This window comes from Podarcis pityusensis (assembly GCF_964106645.2).
Source record: "Podarcis pityusensis genome assembly, chromosome: 10".
In the NCBI taxonomy this organism is placed as follows: domain Eukaryota; kingdom Metazoa; phylum Chordata; class Lepidosauria; order Squamata; family Lacertidae; genus Podarcis; species Podarcis pityusensis.
Genome location: NC_138035.1, coordinates 26,311,825 through 26,331,015, shown reverse-complemented (window position 1 = coordinate 26,331,015; position 19,191 = coordinate 26,311,825). Strand labels below are relative to the sequence as shown.

Sequence of the window (19,191 nt, the reverse complement as noted above, 5' to 3'; positions counted from 1 at the left end):
ACTTTGGAAAGCAGCTTGCTCTGGTACAAAGCACTTTGGAGGCTCAGGGCCTGAATCTGTTGCATCCCTCCCCCCCCCCCCCATTATGGGGAATCAAAAATAGCTGCAACTCTCCCCGCCTGCCCCCCCCCCCTTTGACAGAAGTATGTGCAATCTGCAGGCATAGTAGCCCCTACAAACTGGATAAAGCCTGCCAAATCATAGGCAAATGGGTCCAGGCACCTTTAAAGTTCAGTTTGTGCAGACAGGAAAACTAAGAAAATTTGCTTTGCTCTCTGTGGTTAATTACAAATACGGCATACATCATGCAGATGTCTCTGGAAAAGTAGCATTTTCAGAAGCATGGGGCCAATAACAAGAGAGTTATGAGAAATGTGTGGGGAACTTCAAGCTGGTGTTCTGCTGAATAGGCACTGTGAAGGAATGGGAACTTACTGCACTATTTGAATGGACTGATGCAAATCATATGGGAATTTGCATCTCTGTTGTCTGCTACATCCCTTTCTTGATTTGAGGAGTTTAGAGTTGTGTGAAGCCTGATCTGCTTTGGGGCTCAGCAGAGAGAGTGGGGAAAATTAAAAGCCACTAATTTCCTGAAGCCTGCAACTCAAGGGGCAGAGCATGTGATTGGCAGGGAGCAGGTAGAGAAAGGATATAGAAAAGGGAGCCAGGCTGGAGGTGGGTCTAGCATAAGAAGAAAATGCTCAGTAAGCTTGGAAGAAAGGAGAGTCTGGTAAAGTGAGGGATGGTTTATGTTCAGGAAAAGTGGCTGGTACTTTAATCTACTTTATTTTGTTATTTTGCTCCACTGGGGAATTTGCTGAATTTGCATTTTTCCTTGAAATTCTGTATTTTTTTCCATCTTAGTATACCGTTGACTTGTTTCATAAACCTGTGTGGCCTCAGCTTATTGTAAACAACCTCATGTCTGGAAACCATAAACTGTGCTATTTTGAGAGACTTCAGGGAGACCCAAGGTTAGAGTTTAGGCTGGTGGAGAAAGGGCACACTAGCAGAGAGAATTTCCCCCAGCAAGTTATTAAAACGGTGCAAGACACGGGTGCGTAGTCTGCTGTGGCCAGATCTTCTTTCCCCTGGAAGCACGGGACCCAGGGTGCTGGGAGGCAGCTGTCACAGACACCCATTGATAGGTATGGATGTGTGGGAATGTGCCACAGAAGGACTTGAATGTCCAGCATTTCCAAGCAAGTAGCTATGATAAGATCACAAAACAGACAAGAACAAGGTGGTAAGTTATTTCAACATATCCTCCTTAAAGCACTATATTCGGAGAGCTCTGTAAAACTATTCCCCCTCTCATTTGAACCTATAGCTGACACTCTTAATAGGATCTCAGTACTGCTACACCACAAAAGCTCAAGACCTGAAAAATGTAACTGAAAATTTTTATTCATTAAAAAAAACCAAACATTGTGCAAAAACAATTACACTAACCCCAAACTGTGCACCAGTTAAGACTCTGCAAAACTGTTCCTTGAAATCCTATTGATTTCAATACTGTGTTCCCACTCTTAAGTTTATGCACATATTTAAATACTGTGTTGACAAAGGAAGCAATCCACTAAGCATGGCTGATCTGCAGTGCTTCCATCCATTTGAAGTGGAAACTGAGTTTGCATAGTCCCAGTGCCTTGGTGGAAGGGGGCACCTAGCTTAGTGCCACAGATAAACACCGCCTGAGTCTTTGCGCTAACAGCTTCCAACTGTTCTTCTCCAGCATTGTTCCGCAGTCAAAGAGAGAAGAAAAAAACAGTAAGGAATTAGGGGCCAATTCGGTTTTAGCACTTCTGAAGCCACTTAAGCTCTTTCCGATTATATTTCCGCTTGCCATTTTGTCTCTTCATTCCTCAACACTTTCATTCATTATACTTGGCCAGTTTTAATCTGGGTATAATGTTCATAGACTGGAGTTCTTGGAATAACAGTTTACAGGCATATGGTATGCGCAGGGAAGACACATGACAGGAGGACTTGCAGTAATGGCACCTGAAAGATAGGAAAGAAACACCAAGGTCATTGTATATTTACGTAAAAGAGACAAAGAGATATATCCATTTCTTTATTGTATTTTATCACCATCTTTTGGCTAAATTCCTCCCAAGTTGGTTAAGAATTAATTGCAATAAAATAAATACAGAAAAAACAATTCAAATTCAATCAGCCTTTATATTGGTTAATTTACAAAATGTTAAATTAGGAGAGAGGGGAGAGTATTTGCATCACCGCCCAAATGGCTTTGTCCCTGGTTGCTACCTGCTTCACCTATGATGGTGAAGCACTTGGAGGAGAGAGTCTGCTGGTGACCTCAAAACGCAGGCAGGTTTATATGGGAACAGGTGTTCCTCCAGGTACAGAGGATCCCAAGGTACACAGGGCTTTAAAAAGTCAACAGCAACACTTCAAATTGTGCTCAGATATGAGGTAGAAACTGCTATTTAAATGTTTAGCTTGGGGTAGCTGCCCCAATGAAGGTGGCAAATCATAAGACCCATGCTCTCTTAATCACTGCTATTTATGAAGAATTACTGCTCTGCCCAAAGTCATCCAGTTATGGTCACCTAAGGCAGGGTTAGCCAGTGTGGTGCCTTCAGATGTGGCTGGACTACAGCTCCCATCACCAAGGCCAATGGTCAGGGATGATGGGAGTTGTAGTCCAACAAAACTATGGAGGGCAACATGTTGGCTACCCATGAGCTAAACTCTGTGTACTGGCACTACAGAGCTGAACCGAATGTAAAATAAAGCCAGGCAAATTGTTCCTATGGTAGATGAACAGCTGAAGAAGGAAACTACATTACTTTCCCTACAGAGGGCAGAATGGCTGCCTTTGCAGCCAAGGAACAGAATAGCATCTTACCTAACCAAGACCCCAACTCTTCCCCCACTTCAACAGCAGTTCTATTTAATTTTCCCACAATCCCAGGGAGAACTGCTATGATAGAAGCATTCAGGGACATAGTAGGATTTTTAAACAGTGACTCCGCTCTTCCCTTGAGCACCAGAAAAAAAAAGGGGGGGGGGTCCAGGACAGTCCTTCCCTGTCAGGGTGCTGAACCCCAAACAACTGCCTGATGACACCTGGTGCTGATGCTGAATTTGTGTGCTGCAATTTCGGAACTGGATTATAGTATCACTTTGGCGACTGGTGGCTTTGAAAGTGCCGCTTTTGAGTAATTATTTTATACCTCTTTGCAAATTACATTTTAAGTATGAAATAGGTCAGCATTATCTTATAATGAGCTAATTCCAGTCTACAAAGAAGGGTCATTCTGTACGAGTTCCCTTCCTCTCCCACCCTACTTCCACTACTGGCCCACCTGCTGTAAATGTTTAATGTAAACTGGTGTGCTCCCCTAACTGCAGTACGAGCCTCTGCTGCAGCCCTGTATTACCAAGGAAACCTTCAGTCAGAGGCACAGAAATGTTAATTGTGGTATTCCAATTTAGGAGTGAAGAATGAGGCGCCCCCTCAATCTAATTTGTGTGCTGAATGAATGGCCAGACCTGTACTTGCTGGAGCTGAGAGGAAAGACAACAATACGTTCACCCACACACCACAATTAACAGGTTTCCCCGAGTACGCCTGTCCAAAAGCAAAAGGGAGCCCACTAATTCAGTTGCTCATGGTTTCATTACGGCCAAGCACATACATTTTTAGGGATGATTAAAAAAGAAAAAGAAGGTGGTTTGGGCTGTTTGGATCTTACTCCCCAACCTGTGTAGTGAGATTAAAATCTTCCTCCCACAAGTCATTTGGCATCACATTGAAGCAGAGGCAATAGAGGGGGGAGGCGTGTGTGCCTGAGTTTCCCCCACCGCAGGTAGAAGAGCAAGGGGGCTAGAAAATTTCCAAAGAGCTTCCAGGATGTCAGTTTTCCTGAATCTCTGGGTTGATCATATATGTAGCTGGGGATGCATCTAAGGAGACCATTAAGTTGGGCATTATCGTGCCTTTGAAATGCCCATAGGCATCATCCTAGAGCCTACCCAAAACAGGTTACACAGCATGTTGGGAAGAGAAAATGGCAACCTGAAGACTAATCCTAGAAAGTGTTGCTTGGATATATGAGACAACAGATCTTGTTTGCTCAGTGTGTAGTAGCCCAGTTGGGAGCATGAGACTCTTAAGGTCATGGTTTCGAGACCCCTGTTGGGCAAAAGATTCCTGCATTGCAGGGGGTCAGACTAGATGACCCTCACGGTCCCTTCCAACTCTACAATTCTATGATTCTAAGACAAATATAAATAATAAAATTTATCAACCGCAACCATCTCTTGTATACAGTTTGGTTGCATTTCTGGATAATGCACAGACCTAACTGCTTTGGGCAAGGGCTGCGGCTTGGTGGTAGAGCATTTGACTTGCATGCAGACGGTTCCAGAGTCAATCCCCAGCAAGACCAAGCAGGGCTGGGACAGACTCTGAAGAGTTGCTACCAGTCAGTGTGGACAATGCTGAGATATATGGACCAATGGTCTGACCTGGTATCAGGCAACTTCCTGTGTTCCTAGAAGTTTTCTAGTGGTACAGCAGATTCCAAGATCGCCTCTCTATGTGCCCTGCCTCCCACTGCAGGGCTTCTTCATGCGAAGATGGCAGAGTCAAGAAGAATGCACTTTCGACCGACTGGAAAGAAAGACCAAGAGGTCGTGTGCACTCTTTTGGGCCCACACTGTTTATCCAATTCCCTTTCCTACTTCCCTGTGAATTATATAGCGCCATCTATGTGCATGATGCTTTACAAATGATGAGACAGGTCTCTGCCCCAAGGGGCTTGTAATCTATAATTCCACACAGGGAAGACAGCAGGTGAAGAATGAAGGCTTATTTCCCTTAGGCCTGCCTACAAAAGGGTATGTGGAGCAAGAGGCTGTGCTGAAGGCTTCCCAGAAAGCCAAATACTTCCAGATCTGTGAAATAAAAAATCTGTTTAGCTCAACACGTCATCATTCTACTGGATTTTCTGCCTTGGCAGCTGCATTCATATAGTCACCAATTCCAACCCTCTCAGAATGGCTTTCCAAAATAAGCATTTAGAAACTCCAGCTTAAGGCAAGGCAGCCTCCCACAACCTGGGGGCCTCTGGATGTTTGAGACTGCAACTCCCATCAGCCCCTGCCACCATGACCAGTGATCAGAGATGATGGGAATTGCAGTCCAAAATGTCTGGGGGCACCAGGTTGGGGAAGGCCGGTGTTAACGTCCTTGCTGAGTGCTTGAAATTCTGGACTAAGGCAATGCATAGCTGATGATTGCATAAAGTAAAAACATTCTGGATAGCATTGTTTTTACTCTGCTGTCCCCTCCTTGAAGGAGACCAGTCCTAGTGCCAACAAAATTGTCCATTGTTAAGTTGCACTAGAAATGCTATCTGGTTGATGGTTCTTGGCGATACGTCCAACTCAAATAGCCACCTTCCTTTTCAGTCTTCCATGTAGTTTTTAGAGTCGTGTCGTGCAATAAGCTTGTTTATATACCAATTCCTCACTAAAGCTGGCCAAGACCATTTCAGAGGTCTGGAGCTGCTGTAATTGCCTAGTTTCTATTGTGTTGCTCATTACAGGGCTGCTTGGCTCCCACTATTGACAGACAGAACACATCATCACCTAATAAGAACCTTATAACTGGATAAGAAACCCAATTACAGGTTATGCTCCCTCAACCAGTAAATACATTAGAAGACCAGAATTGCATGCCTTTCCAGAGTTTATATAGGGCAAATCACAACATTTGAACAAGTTTTGTGAAATTGCAAATGCCATTCTTCATATTCCCCTTAAAACTGTAATCTTTTCCTGTAGTAAGTGGCCATAGCTATGGATTGTAATTTTCTGAATATTTATCATTTAATTTTTTTTAATGGAACCCAACAATGGACACAATCATGTGAACCTCAGCGTTAAAAACAAAAAACAAAAACTAGTTTATAACCCTTATGAAAGTATGAAAAGTAGTCTAAAGATTCCAAATTAAAATGTTCAAGAAGCAAAGCTCCTACACCCTTCCATGGCTACATGCATCTTTTTTATAGTCTTCAATTGCTTTCCTCTGACCTCTAAAAACCTCTAGTTCTCGTTTCTTCCTTTTGAGGCTATACTACACCTGGCAAAGCATCTGCAAGCATATTGAGGATGCAGAATCTTCTCTGCTTTGCTGCAAGGAAAAAAACCAACCCTTTCTGCACTTGCAGATAAATATATGCCGTGTATAATGCTAGCCTTTATGTTTTCTACATCCACCAAATACCAAATACCAAAGGAAAATATATATATGAGAGTCTAAATTAAAGCCTTTAAGCTTTATGAAAAGAGCTAAATGACATTCAAAATGCCTGGTGCCTGAAAAGCCGCATGATGATGGCTTATATATATAATTTGTCTTGGCATGAAAAGCTGGTTGTCAGAGTTGGAACTGGGCGTGGTGGCATACAGTCCTTTAAGGAAGCCCACCGATTGTTTGACATGTTTTCTGCCTAAAGGAAAAGGGTTCGGGCCGATGTTGCCGTTGTGCAAATGGGGGGAGACTTCTGCTCATGTAATGGGACTTCACCCTGTAGCCACCCCCCACCATGCACCCTCAAAACTCTGCTTCAGGAGGTCGGGAGTCCCTTTAGTGCAGATTTCTGGGGAAGTAGAGGTTCTGTTGCTCGAGTGGAAGTCTGCTTGCACAGCACTGGATACAACCCATAGCATTTCCCCTTTCCACTACCTTAGTAATACTTCAGGTGTCTGCCTCCATTTATCAGGTCTTAAGTGTTTTGAGAACACTGTGTGGTAATCTGTTCCCCATCCAGTCACTTCTGAGCTTCTAATCTCTCTACCTCCCTTTTGATCTTTCAGCTTAGTACCACTCCCTCTGTACTCCTTTCCACTGGGCCTTGTATAGTGATTTCTTCCCAGAGAAAGTGACTTTTCACATCCTTAACAGAAGCAGCAGTGTTTACCAACGTTCTATTGCAGGTGCCTTCCCCCGAAATAGATAAAATTCTCATGACGTTCCATTACACTACAGCAATTCATCCAGTGGTTAGCAAGTGGTTTGTAATTGATAGTTGTTTTTTTTTTTTTTTTAAGATTAAAAGAAGAGTAACTGAATAAAACTTTTAGGGCTGTGCAAGCCAATAGGAGTCTTGCCCTGTGCAAATAACAGTCTATAAGTCCTTTTCCATCTGTGCCATGGGAAAGAAGAAAAGCTTCAAGAATTTTCTAGGTTAAGCAGGAAAAGCCCTGCACACAGGTAAGACCAGGGAGGGCGACTTGATTTTACAAACAAAATTTGCAGGGAGGAAAAAAAAGTCTCCCTCGCAATCTCTGTTACATCCCTTCCCTCTGCTTTTGCTCTGCACGAGTCCAAGCCACTGAACAAAAGGTATAGTCCCACTAAGTTCTTTTGCCAGCCTTTTCAGTGTGGTCTAATTTGGATCTTAGATGAGAAAAGGACATTGACACAGCTGGTCTCCTCTCTTCTGAAAGCACTGTGATAAGTCAGCTATTTGTAACATGGGTGATACATGCAATCACATCTTTGTCTCAATTCCTACACTCAGCCCTTTTTGTTTGCCTAAGTTTAGATGGTAGCTTATATATATATATATATATATATATATATCTATATATATATATATATATCTATATATATATATATATGGTTGGAATATCTCCAGAAAAGTAGATAATCTTCTGCCAAAAACACAAGGGAGAGCCCAATTCCCTTTTAAATGATTTTTGTCCTGTAAAGACATAATCCAGAAGCTCTGCGGGCACTACAAAAACTTCACTAAACCCCTGACTAGGAGGACTAAATAATCTTTGAGGTTTGCTTTGTAAGAAGAACACAGGCATCACATTAATACCAAGAATAAATTATTAGCATTTTTTTAAAAAAGTCTTGTAAAGAGCTACCTTCCTTCGAGTTTGGCATTACAAGTATCCTCTGTGTCACAGGTCAAAATGCAACTTGTGCAAAGCACCGTATTACATTCATTTGTCGAGGGAAAGCTCTCACTTAACGTAAAAGCAGGGACCACACACATATGCAAGCTTCTGGGTAAACCACATTGAAACATTAAAAATTCAGTTGTCTGCTTACCAGCCAGAGTAGCCTAACAATCCACATTGGCCACACACATCCACTTCAAACGCGTCGCTCGAAATCATAAGTCTTTCCAGCAGGAGCATGCTAGCTCCATAGCCTATCAGGCAATCCCGTTCCATTTCTCCCAGCCGTAAGCCTCCATCACGGGAGCGGCCTTCCGTCGGTTGCCTTTCAATCAAACAGGTAGAGACTTTTGGGAATGTTGTCCCACTGAAACAGGTAATCCCACCCCCCCACCCCCAAAAATAAACCACATCAGAATGCTGCTAAATGTTCAGCATCAAAAGAGTGTCTATCTCTACAACAGGAGTCTAGAGCAGGCTTGCCAACATGGGACCCTCCAGATGTCAATGGATTCCCATGAACCCCAACCAGCACGGTCAATAGTAACAGATGATGGGTGTTGTAGTTGGCAACATCCGGAGGTCATGACACTGGCTATCCCCGGTCAATGTAAGGCTCATATGTATGGTCTAACTTAAGGCTGTAGTTAGGCCCAATGATCCAAAAGGAATGAGGCTGGCCTAAGAGGAGGCACATGCAGCAGAAAAGGGGCATGAATTGCTTCCTGGTCCTCATTCATTCGGCTTATAAAGGGCAACTGGGTGTGGAGAAGTAGAAGAATGGGAAGAGGCTTCGATTCAGCTAGAAGACCACTCACCGCTTCTAACCGCCTCTCCTGGTATGTCCCACAGAGGACCTTACGATCTTCAAACAAAAACATATTGGAGGTCCCGGGCCACCGAGAGGTTAGGCTGGCCTCAACCAGAGCCAGGGCTTTTTCGGCTGTGGCTCCAGTCTGGTGGAACACTCTGTCACAAGAGACTAGGGCCCTGCGGGACCTGACATCTTTCCACAGGGCCTGCAAGACAGAGCTGTTCCACCAGGCCTTTGGCCAGGACACAGCCTGACCCCCTCCTCTGGCAATCCTCACAGAACTCTAGCCCAATGGTTGTCATTAATCTGATTTGAGCTGATTTTATAATGAAATGATTTTAGAATGTTGTATATTTTACTGTTGTTAGCCGCTCTGAGCTCGGCTTCGGCTGGGGAGGGCGGGAAATAAATAAATTTATTATTATTATTATTATTATTATTATTATTATTATTATTAAATAATAATGTCTCTCCACTTGCTATGTGAATTGTGTATTTTTCTTTTTAAGTAGCATCCTGATCTCCCCCCCCCCTTTTCAAATCAAAGAACACCAACATGTCACTCCCTGGCTTCAAAATGACCCGTTTACATTTTTTCAAGCTATAGCTGAAGCGGAGAGCCTTTGCATTCTGTGCAAGATTCTACGCGGCTATAGCTGTTGAGAAATGGAGCAGACCTGAAGGCTGCCTTTTGGTGTTGTGCATTTGTGCTTGTGATCCTGTCTCTGCCATACCTGGTAAGGACAGCTCTGGGCCCTCGAGCTCTTGCGTGCATCTTATCCAAAACCATGTGCTTCAGTTTCTGGTAATACACTGGCCCAAAATAGATGTAGGCTTCTAATGGCTCCCTGAGAAGGAAGAAGAAAGTTTCTTTCAGAGAAGCTAAGAAAGCATTGTTTATATAAATGAGATTACAAAAAGGAAAACAGGTATTAGTGACTGTGAGAGGGAGTAGGATAAATCCCAGTTCCCCCAAGTACTACACTTTCGCCAACTACTAGGCTTCCGGTGGACCACATTCTCTGCACCCCCTTCAGAAATAACCCATGGAGAAGTTCAGGAGCCAACCCTTGAAGTCCTGAGAAGCTTCAGCCAGACACTTGATCTTGCAAAACATTAAAGGATTCAACACAGATCATGGTGCAAAAGAACCCTAGAGCTGGTGCACTGCAAATACAAACAGCTTGTTATTTCAGGGTCTCAATGCCATGGAGCTCTAGACTTCAAGCAGGCATCACACTACACACAGCAAGTCAGCCAAACTAATCTCTCTCTTCTTCCCCCCACCCAAACCAGCTTTCAGAAGAAATTCCTGGCAAAGACTTTTGATGCAGGTATTTGAGGGAGAGAGCCAGAAGATGGGAGGAACGGAAGTGGAAAGGAAGCAGGAATAATGGAACGTGGTAGCCTCAGAAGCAGGAAAGGCCCTGACAGGGGTTGGTACACCTGCCTCCTCCTCTGCCCTAGATTCTGTGGACAAAAGGGGTATTTTGGGTATGGCGAGTGCCTCTTTTCCTCTCACTCACTGCTCTGTGATCAAAGAACGCTTTCCATACAGCTCACTGGAGCAGCATGTGTTTCATTGATTTCTATGGAAGAAGTGGAATGATCTGCAGTTCATGGGGGCAGGGAAAGATGATACAGTGGTGCCTCGCAAGACGAAAGTAATTCGTTCTGCGAGTTTTTTCGTCTTGCGATTTTTTTCGTCTTGCAAAGCACGGTTTCCCAAAGTCTTCAAAATCACCAAAGTCTTCAAAAACCTCAAAAAAGGCTACCACACCGCGTGCTATGAGTTGCTCCTCGAAGTCACCCTGGGTATTAACGGTTTTAAGAAAAAGGAAACAAACTTGCAAGACGTTTTCATTTTTTTCGTTTTTCGTCTTGCGAAGCAAGCCCATAGGGAAATCCGTCTTGCGAAGCAACTCAAAAAACGAAAAACTCTTTCGTCTTGCGAGTTTTTCGTCTTCCGAGGCATTCGTCTTGCGAGGTACCACTGTACCTCTGTCGATACATCCGAGAATAACTAAAATGTTAAATAGCTTCAAGAGAGCTCCTCCAGCTATTAAGATTCCAGGTCATGGGAGAGTTTCCATAAGTCATCCTCTTAAGTCAGTCTAAGGCAGTCTATAAGCTGGCATGTGGAACTGCTCCTGAATTCTTGGTAGGTACAATTGCAATCCATTGCTGTTACATGACCTTCAAGAAAATTATTGGAACTGAAAAGGATAGTGTGGGAGAAGGGAAGCAGTTTTAGGCACCCGAAGCAAATGTAGACAAATTAGAGGATTTCAAAAAACACAGTGGGGCAAAAGAAAACATTTTCCACCCTGCATAATTTCTCTAAAGGAGTCATACTGCCAATGTTTTTCAGCTAGGAACATCCTCATCTATTAGCCTTGTAACTGAAAGGACTCCAAGTGACTTACAGCACATTTTAAAGTGTAAATGCATCATACCATTAAGAGATTCATACAAAACACCTGCAGTTCATTGAGATAAATAAATGTATTTTCCCCTATCCGTAACTGGAGTAGCAAACCAGATTTAGGACAAGCAAATATATAGTTTATGAAAGAGGAAGAATTGACAGATGGAACAGGTTAGTGGCCCAGATTATGTTGGTGTTAGAGTGGGGGGGGGGGGAAGGATGTGGTAGAAAATAGAAAGGTAGGATTAAGATACATTTTAAAAACACAGACGCGTTGGGCCATATGGCCTTGTCTTGCTTCCTAAACCTTCTCATATTCCTTTGAACTCCACATCTCTGAAGACAGTCTGATCAACACAGCAGGAAGTTAACAGGCCAGCCAACTATGCCAGACCGACTCCACAATTGGCAAAAGCCGCTCACAAAAACTCCCAACGGACAAGCACCTGCCTTCAATGCTGTATTTTGCTATTGCATTTGGTTTAAAGCTGTTAATCATATTCCAAGAGCACACGGCACCTCTGCCAAAACTGCTTAGAACTTTTTGTATTTTAAGTGACAAAAAAACCCTCCACTGCAAGAATAAGCTGGCTTCTTAATTTTGTTTGATGCTCTAGTGGCAGGGTTCTTTTAAAATAATAATAAAAAACCATGCGCAGCTATTCACATTAAAGTTATGCACACATGGCACTATTAGATATTAGAAACAGGAACATGTACACAGCACAGCAGTCGCCTGCAGGAGGTTCTTACCCAGTAATGCCAGATGTTACATAGTCCTTCCCCAGGTAGTTATACCCATGACGCACAAGATCTTCACACACGTCCTTCACTTTACTCCCGCCAAATGCAGTTCCGTAGTGAAATCTGCCATCCAGGACACCAGCTTTTCCGGCCAGAAGTTCAATTAGTTTCCCCACCTATGCAGCAGAAAGCAGAGAAAAGTAAGTATTTTAAGTTTAGCGAGACCTCTCCAAATATTGTAGTCTTCTAGAGATTTCTCCCTACAGCTGTCTAAGGTGCAAAGAGAAGGAACTGACGAGGATAAACAAAATCCTGTGGGCAAATACTAGTCCAAACAAGACAGGCTCCTAGGCCCGCATATCCAAGGGAATATTGGGCTTGTGTCTCTTGTTGCATGGCAAACTGAAGGGACTTTCAGCAGCAAGCAGCCTATGAGGTGGAAGGGGAGGCTGCCGTTCAAATAATCAGTCAATTAATATGTCCCACTGGGTGGGCCCAAACCCATGAGCATACTTAAAGCAGCTTTTCAGACCCCAGACAGAAACCTGAAGTTGATCCTATATTATGTAATCATGGCCAATGTTAGGTAGAACAAGTGAGCTGTTTCAGGTAGATTGAATTTGGATATTTTAAAAAGGCAGCATGTTGTTACCATATATATGTGTGTGTGTGTGTGTGTGTGTGTGTGTGTGTATATATATATATATATTTCAAGGAAGGGGAGAAGAGGTTGTGAAATTTTCAACATCTGGTACCAAAATTACTAGGTTGGCTTTTGGGTACTATGCACCCAGAGTTGTGGGCATGGGGGAGGGCGCTTGTTGCTCCACCTCAGGCTGCAAAATGCCTTTGAGCTGGCACTTAGCCAAACAGTTCTCCTGAACCTCTTCATGTTATTCCCACCCAGACCAATGTTTGTCAGCACTGGAGAGCACTACCTGTCAAGATACACAACTTTCCTATTCCACCTTCTGCCCTATGAAGAATAATGCACAGTGTAAAAACTTGCATTTTTCTTTTGTTGACAGTAAATAGATATTTACCCCAAAAGGGTAAGTAGCACTTTTTAATCATGCATTAAGGTCAAGGACTGTAAAAATGTTACAAACCGTCATACGAGATGGGAAGCCGTGGGGATTCATGATAATATCAGGACAGATTCCTGAATCACAAAATGGCATGTCCTCCTGAGGCATAATCAGGCCGCAAACCCCTGAAACACAGAATATATACAGGTTTTTCAAATGACAAAAGCAAGCAATTCATTTTGCAGAGCCAAAATGATGTTTCTGGGCAAGAGTTAAATGCTATTTTAACCTATGCAATTAAAAATAGTTCACTCAAAAACAGACATTCCCTTACTAAAGGTGTTCATAGAAATATAGCTAACAATACTGACTAGGATAAATGAAAGATGTAAACTTAAAAAAAAAATCATTTTGCAGTGATTAACACCACCACTTAGCATCCTACATTCCAGACTACTCTGTACTTTGTGAGAGTCAAGTTATTTTTGCAGAGGCTTTTATCTGAGATACTGACCCCAGAACATGTATTCCTTCTAAACTCAGGCCCAACACAGAAGCTTTGACTAAATTTTGAGGAAACTGAGAGTGGGGGAATCCTCTAATGTTCCTTGTCTTTATTTACTGAGTGGGGTACAACTTTGGTCCACCTGTCAGAGGGAAGGAGTTCTGCTTGTAAAAGGAACTTCCCTCCCTGCCCTGCAGAAGGTTGGGGAAACATTAGCAATATTGGATTACATGCGTCGAAATAACTTGAAAACCGTATGTGTTTATAAAAAAAAAACAAGGATGCATACAATCGAACCACAAACATTTAGAACAAAACATCTATTCTTTCCCAAGTCTATGCAAACCAAATTTTCTCACTGTGTAGGGTGGCTTTATTACAGGTGGGCAAAAAACTAGCTGAGCGGCACAGTAAAATGTTTTAAAATACTTTAGAGTTTGTAGATTTGTACAGTGAAGTGGGCAATACATTTTATAACTGGAGAAAAGAGTTTTGGACTGGAGAAGGTTAAGCAATGTTTACGCATTCTCTAAACAAGGGCTTACTCAACCAGGCACTTGCGGGGAAGGGCAAGAAGAGATTGTGATACTAGGGCTTGGTCAGAAAACACCAACATCCACTGCCCAATTAAAAACACACACACACACACACACACACACACACACACCACACACACACACATACAAAATAAGAACAGGGCCTAGGTGCATGGGATAGCTGTTAACAGTATGTGGAAGGATCGGTGCAATGAAAGAAGCAGATCAAGCATTTCTATAGTTTGTGTTTTTCAATTTAAAAAAACACTTGATTTTTACCATTATTACTGGTTCCTACCCCATAAAAAATCCTCGCCATAAAAAATCTTTTGGTGGTAACACCATACCCACAAAAAAATCATTTTAGTAATTTCCTCACGTGCGAAAAATATGCAAAAGAATTACGACGTAAAATTTACACCCACTTAAATTGTGGGTTTGGCCAAACATACATCCCTCCCCCTCCTCCAAACTAGGAAATTGTGTTTGGTTGCATGAGGAGGAAAGGGCACCTGTAAGCCAAAAATTAAATCTGCACTAACTTAAAATTACTTCAGGCGCTGGAAACCCTTTTATATGCCAAGACGGTTCCCATAGCAGACAGGCGCTGTGTTGTTTGTTTTGTGTGAAAGTGAATGATAAAAGATCCATGAAATCGACACAGAAAGGCAGAACAGCAGAAAGAACCGAGGCCCCTCCATCATAGCAGCTTCTACCCTTTGCTGACTTGTATAACAATGGAATCGAGACGTCCAACTGCAGATCTAACACAGCTGTGCATTTCATTAGATGAAGAGTACTAGTGACACAAGTAAATAATTAACTTATTCTGGTCCGCTGACTGTGCTTATGAGACCAGTCATAGCTGACAGATTTTAATACAAGTTAAACACAAAGAGAGCATAATGAGATTAGACGTTAAAACAAAATATTTAGACAGATTTGGAAGATGGGGCGAGTGGAGTGAACCCCATCCAACTCATCGGGGAACTTTGAAAGTTCTTCTTTCCAAAATAAGTTAAAAGTTCTTAATTCCAAGAAAAAATCTTTTAGCACTCTCGTTTGTAAATATAACCAATTAGCTTCCTAACTAACTAAAGCAGCATCGGTCTGTGAAGACCTGACAAAGTACAACTGTACATCTGCAAAAACTCTTTTTTTTCTACAAGTTATTTTAAATTATTTTCAGCCTATTTAATACACACACACACACACACACACTCTTTAATCAGAGAGATTCATTCATTCATTTATTTATAAAATAAAGCCAGTCTACATATTACCTTAAATTTAATGTTCATGGCTATTTTAAAACGAGCTTTCTGTCTTTCTCAAGTTCTAGAAAGAAACAGAAACTGTTGACACACTTGTTTTAAGGTTCATTTCATGAGCCACACAATAAGTGTGCAAAGCAGTCTTCTAAAGGGGCTACGATGACTGCAGGACAACATCTCCAAGAAACTTGGGGGGGGGGGGCTGCTGTCCTTTGCACACATTACTTGGGAGTAAACCCTAATGAAATCAACAGTACTTCCTTTTGCATATATGTGCATAGGATTACGTTGTCCTCCTTATTTGAAGATACATTCCATTTAGTTATATACAGTGCTTACAAAACTCTCCAGCGGTAAAAAAAACAACCACCATGCTTAAACATTAAAAATCCAGCACAATGACTCAATCCAAAACTAAGAATTATTTCAAAATACCACTTTACAACAACAACAATCTTTATTATGGTCCAGAGACCCAACAAATCGTTACAAAGCAATACACAATTCATACAGCCTACCTCCAGGTTAAACAAGCATTTTGTTCAGAATATAGGGATCATTGGTTCTTGCAACCACTGATAAAAACTTTGCCACTGCTAATGTTCTAGCATATGTCCTGTCTTCCAATACCACTTTTTCATCAAGTAGCCTGACCTTACTAAAATATAGAACTTGCTTATGGAAGATCACCAGATATACACTTTAATAAAAATGCCTTGTATTGCTTCCTAAGCATTGGAGTGGAAATGGACTTTCCACAGACCAGCGGCCTGCTTGGGTGATGAGGTCCTTCAGAAAGGACTTCACCCATTTTTTTCTGTCCCACCCGGCACCATCTGATGTGCATTTGGCAGGAACCTGAGAGAAGACCTTCTCACTAGGTATGCACAAACTTCAGAACTCCCTATCGAGCAAGGTCTGCTTAACCTTCGGGTTCTTTTCAAGTGACAAGTAGAAACCTTTTTTTAATTAGTATTTAAACAGGTGTTTGACCCATTGAGCTAATTTGTCTTGCTCTGCTGCACCGTATTGAAAAATTACTTATTTGTTTAGGAGGGGGAAACACCATACAGAACTGAAGACATAAGAAACAACCACGTGAGAAAGATATAAAGCAAAGGATACAGTTAAATGATAAGTGAAATGAATGATATTCAAATGAAGTTTTACTATGGCAATGAATGGACCACAGTTTGACAGGACTATTAATTTCAGTGGGTCTGGTCCGAGAACTAGCACTGGATACAACTCATATATACTCGGACCAGACCCACTGAACAAAAAAAGTACAATGTCCCAGGCAATGTGTGCAGTTCAACATTATCTTACATTTTGTGGTGCCAAACTGTATTATAAAGAGGCTACACTTGTCCATAAAATGACCAGTAAGTTGCCTACTTTCCCTTCTCTGTATCTTTATAATTTGTACCACTCGCCACGCTTAAGATAACCAATCCTCTAATGTAGGTGGTTTTAGAGGATTATAACTATTTACCACCTGTGGAGCTGTTGATAATAGTAATAATGGATAATGTTATTACTGTTAATTGTATTTATTAGCCACTTCCCACTCCCCAAAAAAGTGAAACTCAAAGCAACTTGTAACCCCCCCCCAAAAAACCCACACACATTAAAAACATGGGTAAAAGAACCTAAAATACAACACACACATATATACCCAATCCATCTCAAACCCACCTAACTAGAAGATAAGCAAAAAATGAAGATCCAAAGGGCTGGGTGAGGAAGAATGTTTTTGCCTGGTGCCTGTAAATGAACAGTGATGGAGCCAGGTGTGCCTTCTTGGAGTGAGTACTCCATAAACATATATATTTTCACTTCTTCTAACATGTTTTTCGCTAGCTGTCATTTTCTGATATATATTTTTTAATGGCCCTTACTTGTCACATTGTTTTTACTGTGTTGTTCTTTATTATGTTTATTGTTATAATCATTGGTCACTTTTTTTAGACCACGTATTTTAATTGCATTTTGTCGTTTGTCACCTTAGGGATTTTACAAGGAAAAGCAGGGTGTGAGTTTAGCAAAACAAACAAAGCAGTTCTGCAAGACAAGGAGACACAGCTGAGAAAACCCTACCTACACACACACAAACAAACACACACCAATCTGAGATTTCCGGTCCAAAGAGACAGTTGCCTGGGGTGCAGTCCCATGTGGCTGGCAAGCCGCATGATGCACAAATTTTGGCTGGGTCTTCCCCCACACAGATGTCATGCTCCCTCCTGTACAGGATTGCACAAGAAGGAAGTGGCTCCCATGCAACAACAAGTACATGTGAGAGGTGGGGGAGAAGAAAGCCCCCCAACCCAAAGAAGATCCTTTCCTGATCATCCTAACAGATGAGTGATCTCATTGTGTAAAGATTAGCATAGGACGTAACTCAAAAGGTTGTTTGCCTGCACACGCCCTACCAAAACCATTATGACAGGGGTAGGAACTTTTTTGGGGTCTTTGGGGGGGGCACCCTGCCATCTGGGCAAATTCCAGGGGTCACTCATTGGTGGTGGGTGGGGACAGCCGCAAGAGAGGCCTGGAGGGCTGTGTTTGTCTCCCAGACCTGTGGTTCCCCATCCTTGCGCGAGAAGAGGAGCAACAGCACAAATCGGAATTTTAATTCCTTTCCAAGAGGCAATCCCAGTGGATTGTGTACAAGGCAGCCCCTAACGTAGCCCCTCTAGAAGAGAAATTATAGTTCCAAATCAGATTAATGTGGACAATTCACATATTGTCCCAGCAGGGTGACCGGAAGCTGAGTCAGGCATATGGGAGTTCACCTGTGTGATTTGGACATGCTTAGATCCATCCCCAAACACAGATCCTCAAATGAAGGAACATTAGACAGACAAGCTAGATAGATGCTTTCTTCCTATGGTAAGGGATTCAACAATTCTGTACTGTTTCAAATACAATCACATGGAGTCGCGGGTTTGCTTTTTCTTTCCTTTTCTTTTGAATTTCACAAAAAGGGTATTGGGTCATTGAGGGCACAATTAAAATGTTATTTATTTATGCCACTTAGATGCTGCCCAATAATTAAAGTCCTCTGGGCAGATTACAAATGAATGAAGGGGGAAAACCTACATGCTCAGATTATGTGGAGTTGTTGAGTATGTGCGGAAGAGAAGAGCTGTAGCCTAGTGGTAGAGAATCTGCTTTGCATGCAGAAGGTCTCTAGATCAAACACTGGCCGTTTCAGATAGGACTGAGAATGACCCTTTTGAAATTCTAGAGAGCTCCTGCGAGTCAGTGTAGTTACGGAGCTGAATAGGTATATGATCCTGAATACTGTGAGCTCTCACACTTAGCACCACGATAGCTATATTATTGGATTCTGCAATTAAGAATATATTTTGGTATTATTTTCGCTCATGCCTCAAGGTTATTAGAAATGGATATTAGCAAGGCATTGCCAATTTTTGTTTCAACATACGTTCTTTATAGATCAGATACCATTTATCTGTGTATTCTCTGTAGCGTCTGCATAGCAAAAAGTAGAATCCAATATGCCCCATTTTCTGTGGAATACACATCAAGTAACTTTTTGTAAGGATAGCGTAGATGTTTTGCACAAATATATCTTTTTTTTAGGCATCAGACATAATCAGACAACTGTTGATTATTTTGCCCCGTTCAAAATATTTTAGCGGGGAGTAGCACAAAATCAAAAGCACCACATATATTTTAGAATACTTTGCAAAAGTATTTGGGTCTTTTGTTTGGGCTTTACTGGTCACGGAGTTAGTGGCCTCAGATCTTGCTCTAAAAGACATAAAGACCTTAAAATTTTACCCTGACTGCTTTTGTTGATGCTCCCACATAGCTTAGCTATTATTGAGAGATCTGATCACATGGGGAGTGTTGGGCACATGGGCCCTGATC

At 42.1% G+C, this 19,191-nt stretch overlaps 1 protein-coding gene across 1 annotated transcript in view; it reads right to left on the bottom strand.

The window, feature by feature from the left end:
• Positions 1-1,392: 1,392 nt before the first annotated feature.
• POLR3B (RNA polymerase III subunit B) overlaps positions 1,393-19,191 on the bottom strand; it is a 61,446-nt gene continuing 43,647 nt past the window's right edge. Inside the window, exons 24-28 of the mRNA XM_080971673.1 lie at positions 13,055-13,158; positions 11,955-12,121; positions 9,508-9,621; positions 8,111-8,284; positions 1,393-2,007 (exon numbers count right to left, since the gene is read on the bottom strand). Of these exons, the coding sequence (XP_080827799.1) occupies positions 1,878-2,007; positions 8,111-8,284; positions 9,508-9,621; positions 11,955-12,121; positions 13,055-13,158 (689 nt within the window). The 3' untranslated portion in view covers positions 1,393-1,877. The remainder of the gene's footprint in view (positions 2,008-8,110; positions 8,285-9,507; positions 9,622-11,954; positions 12,122-13,054; positions 13,159-19,191) is intronic.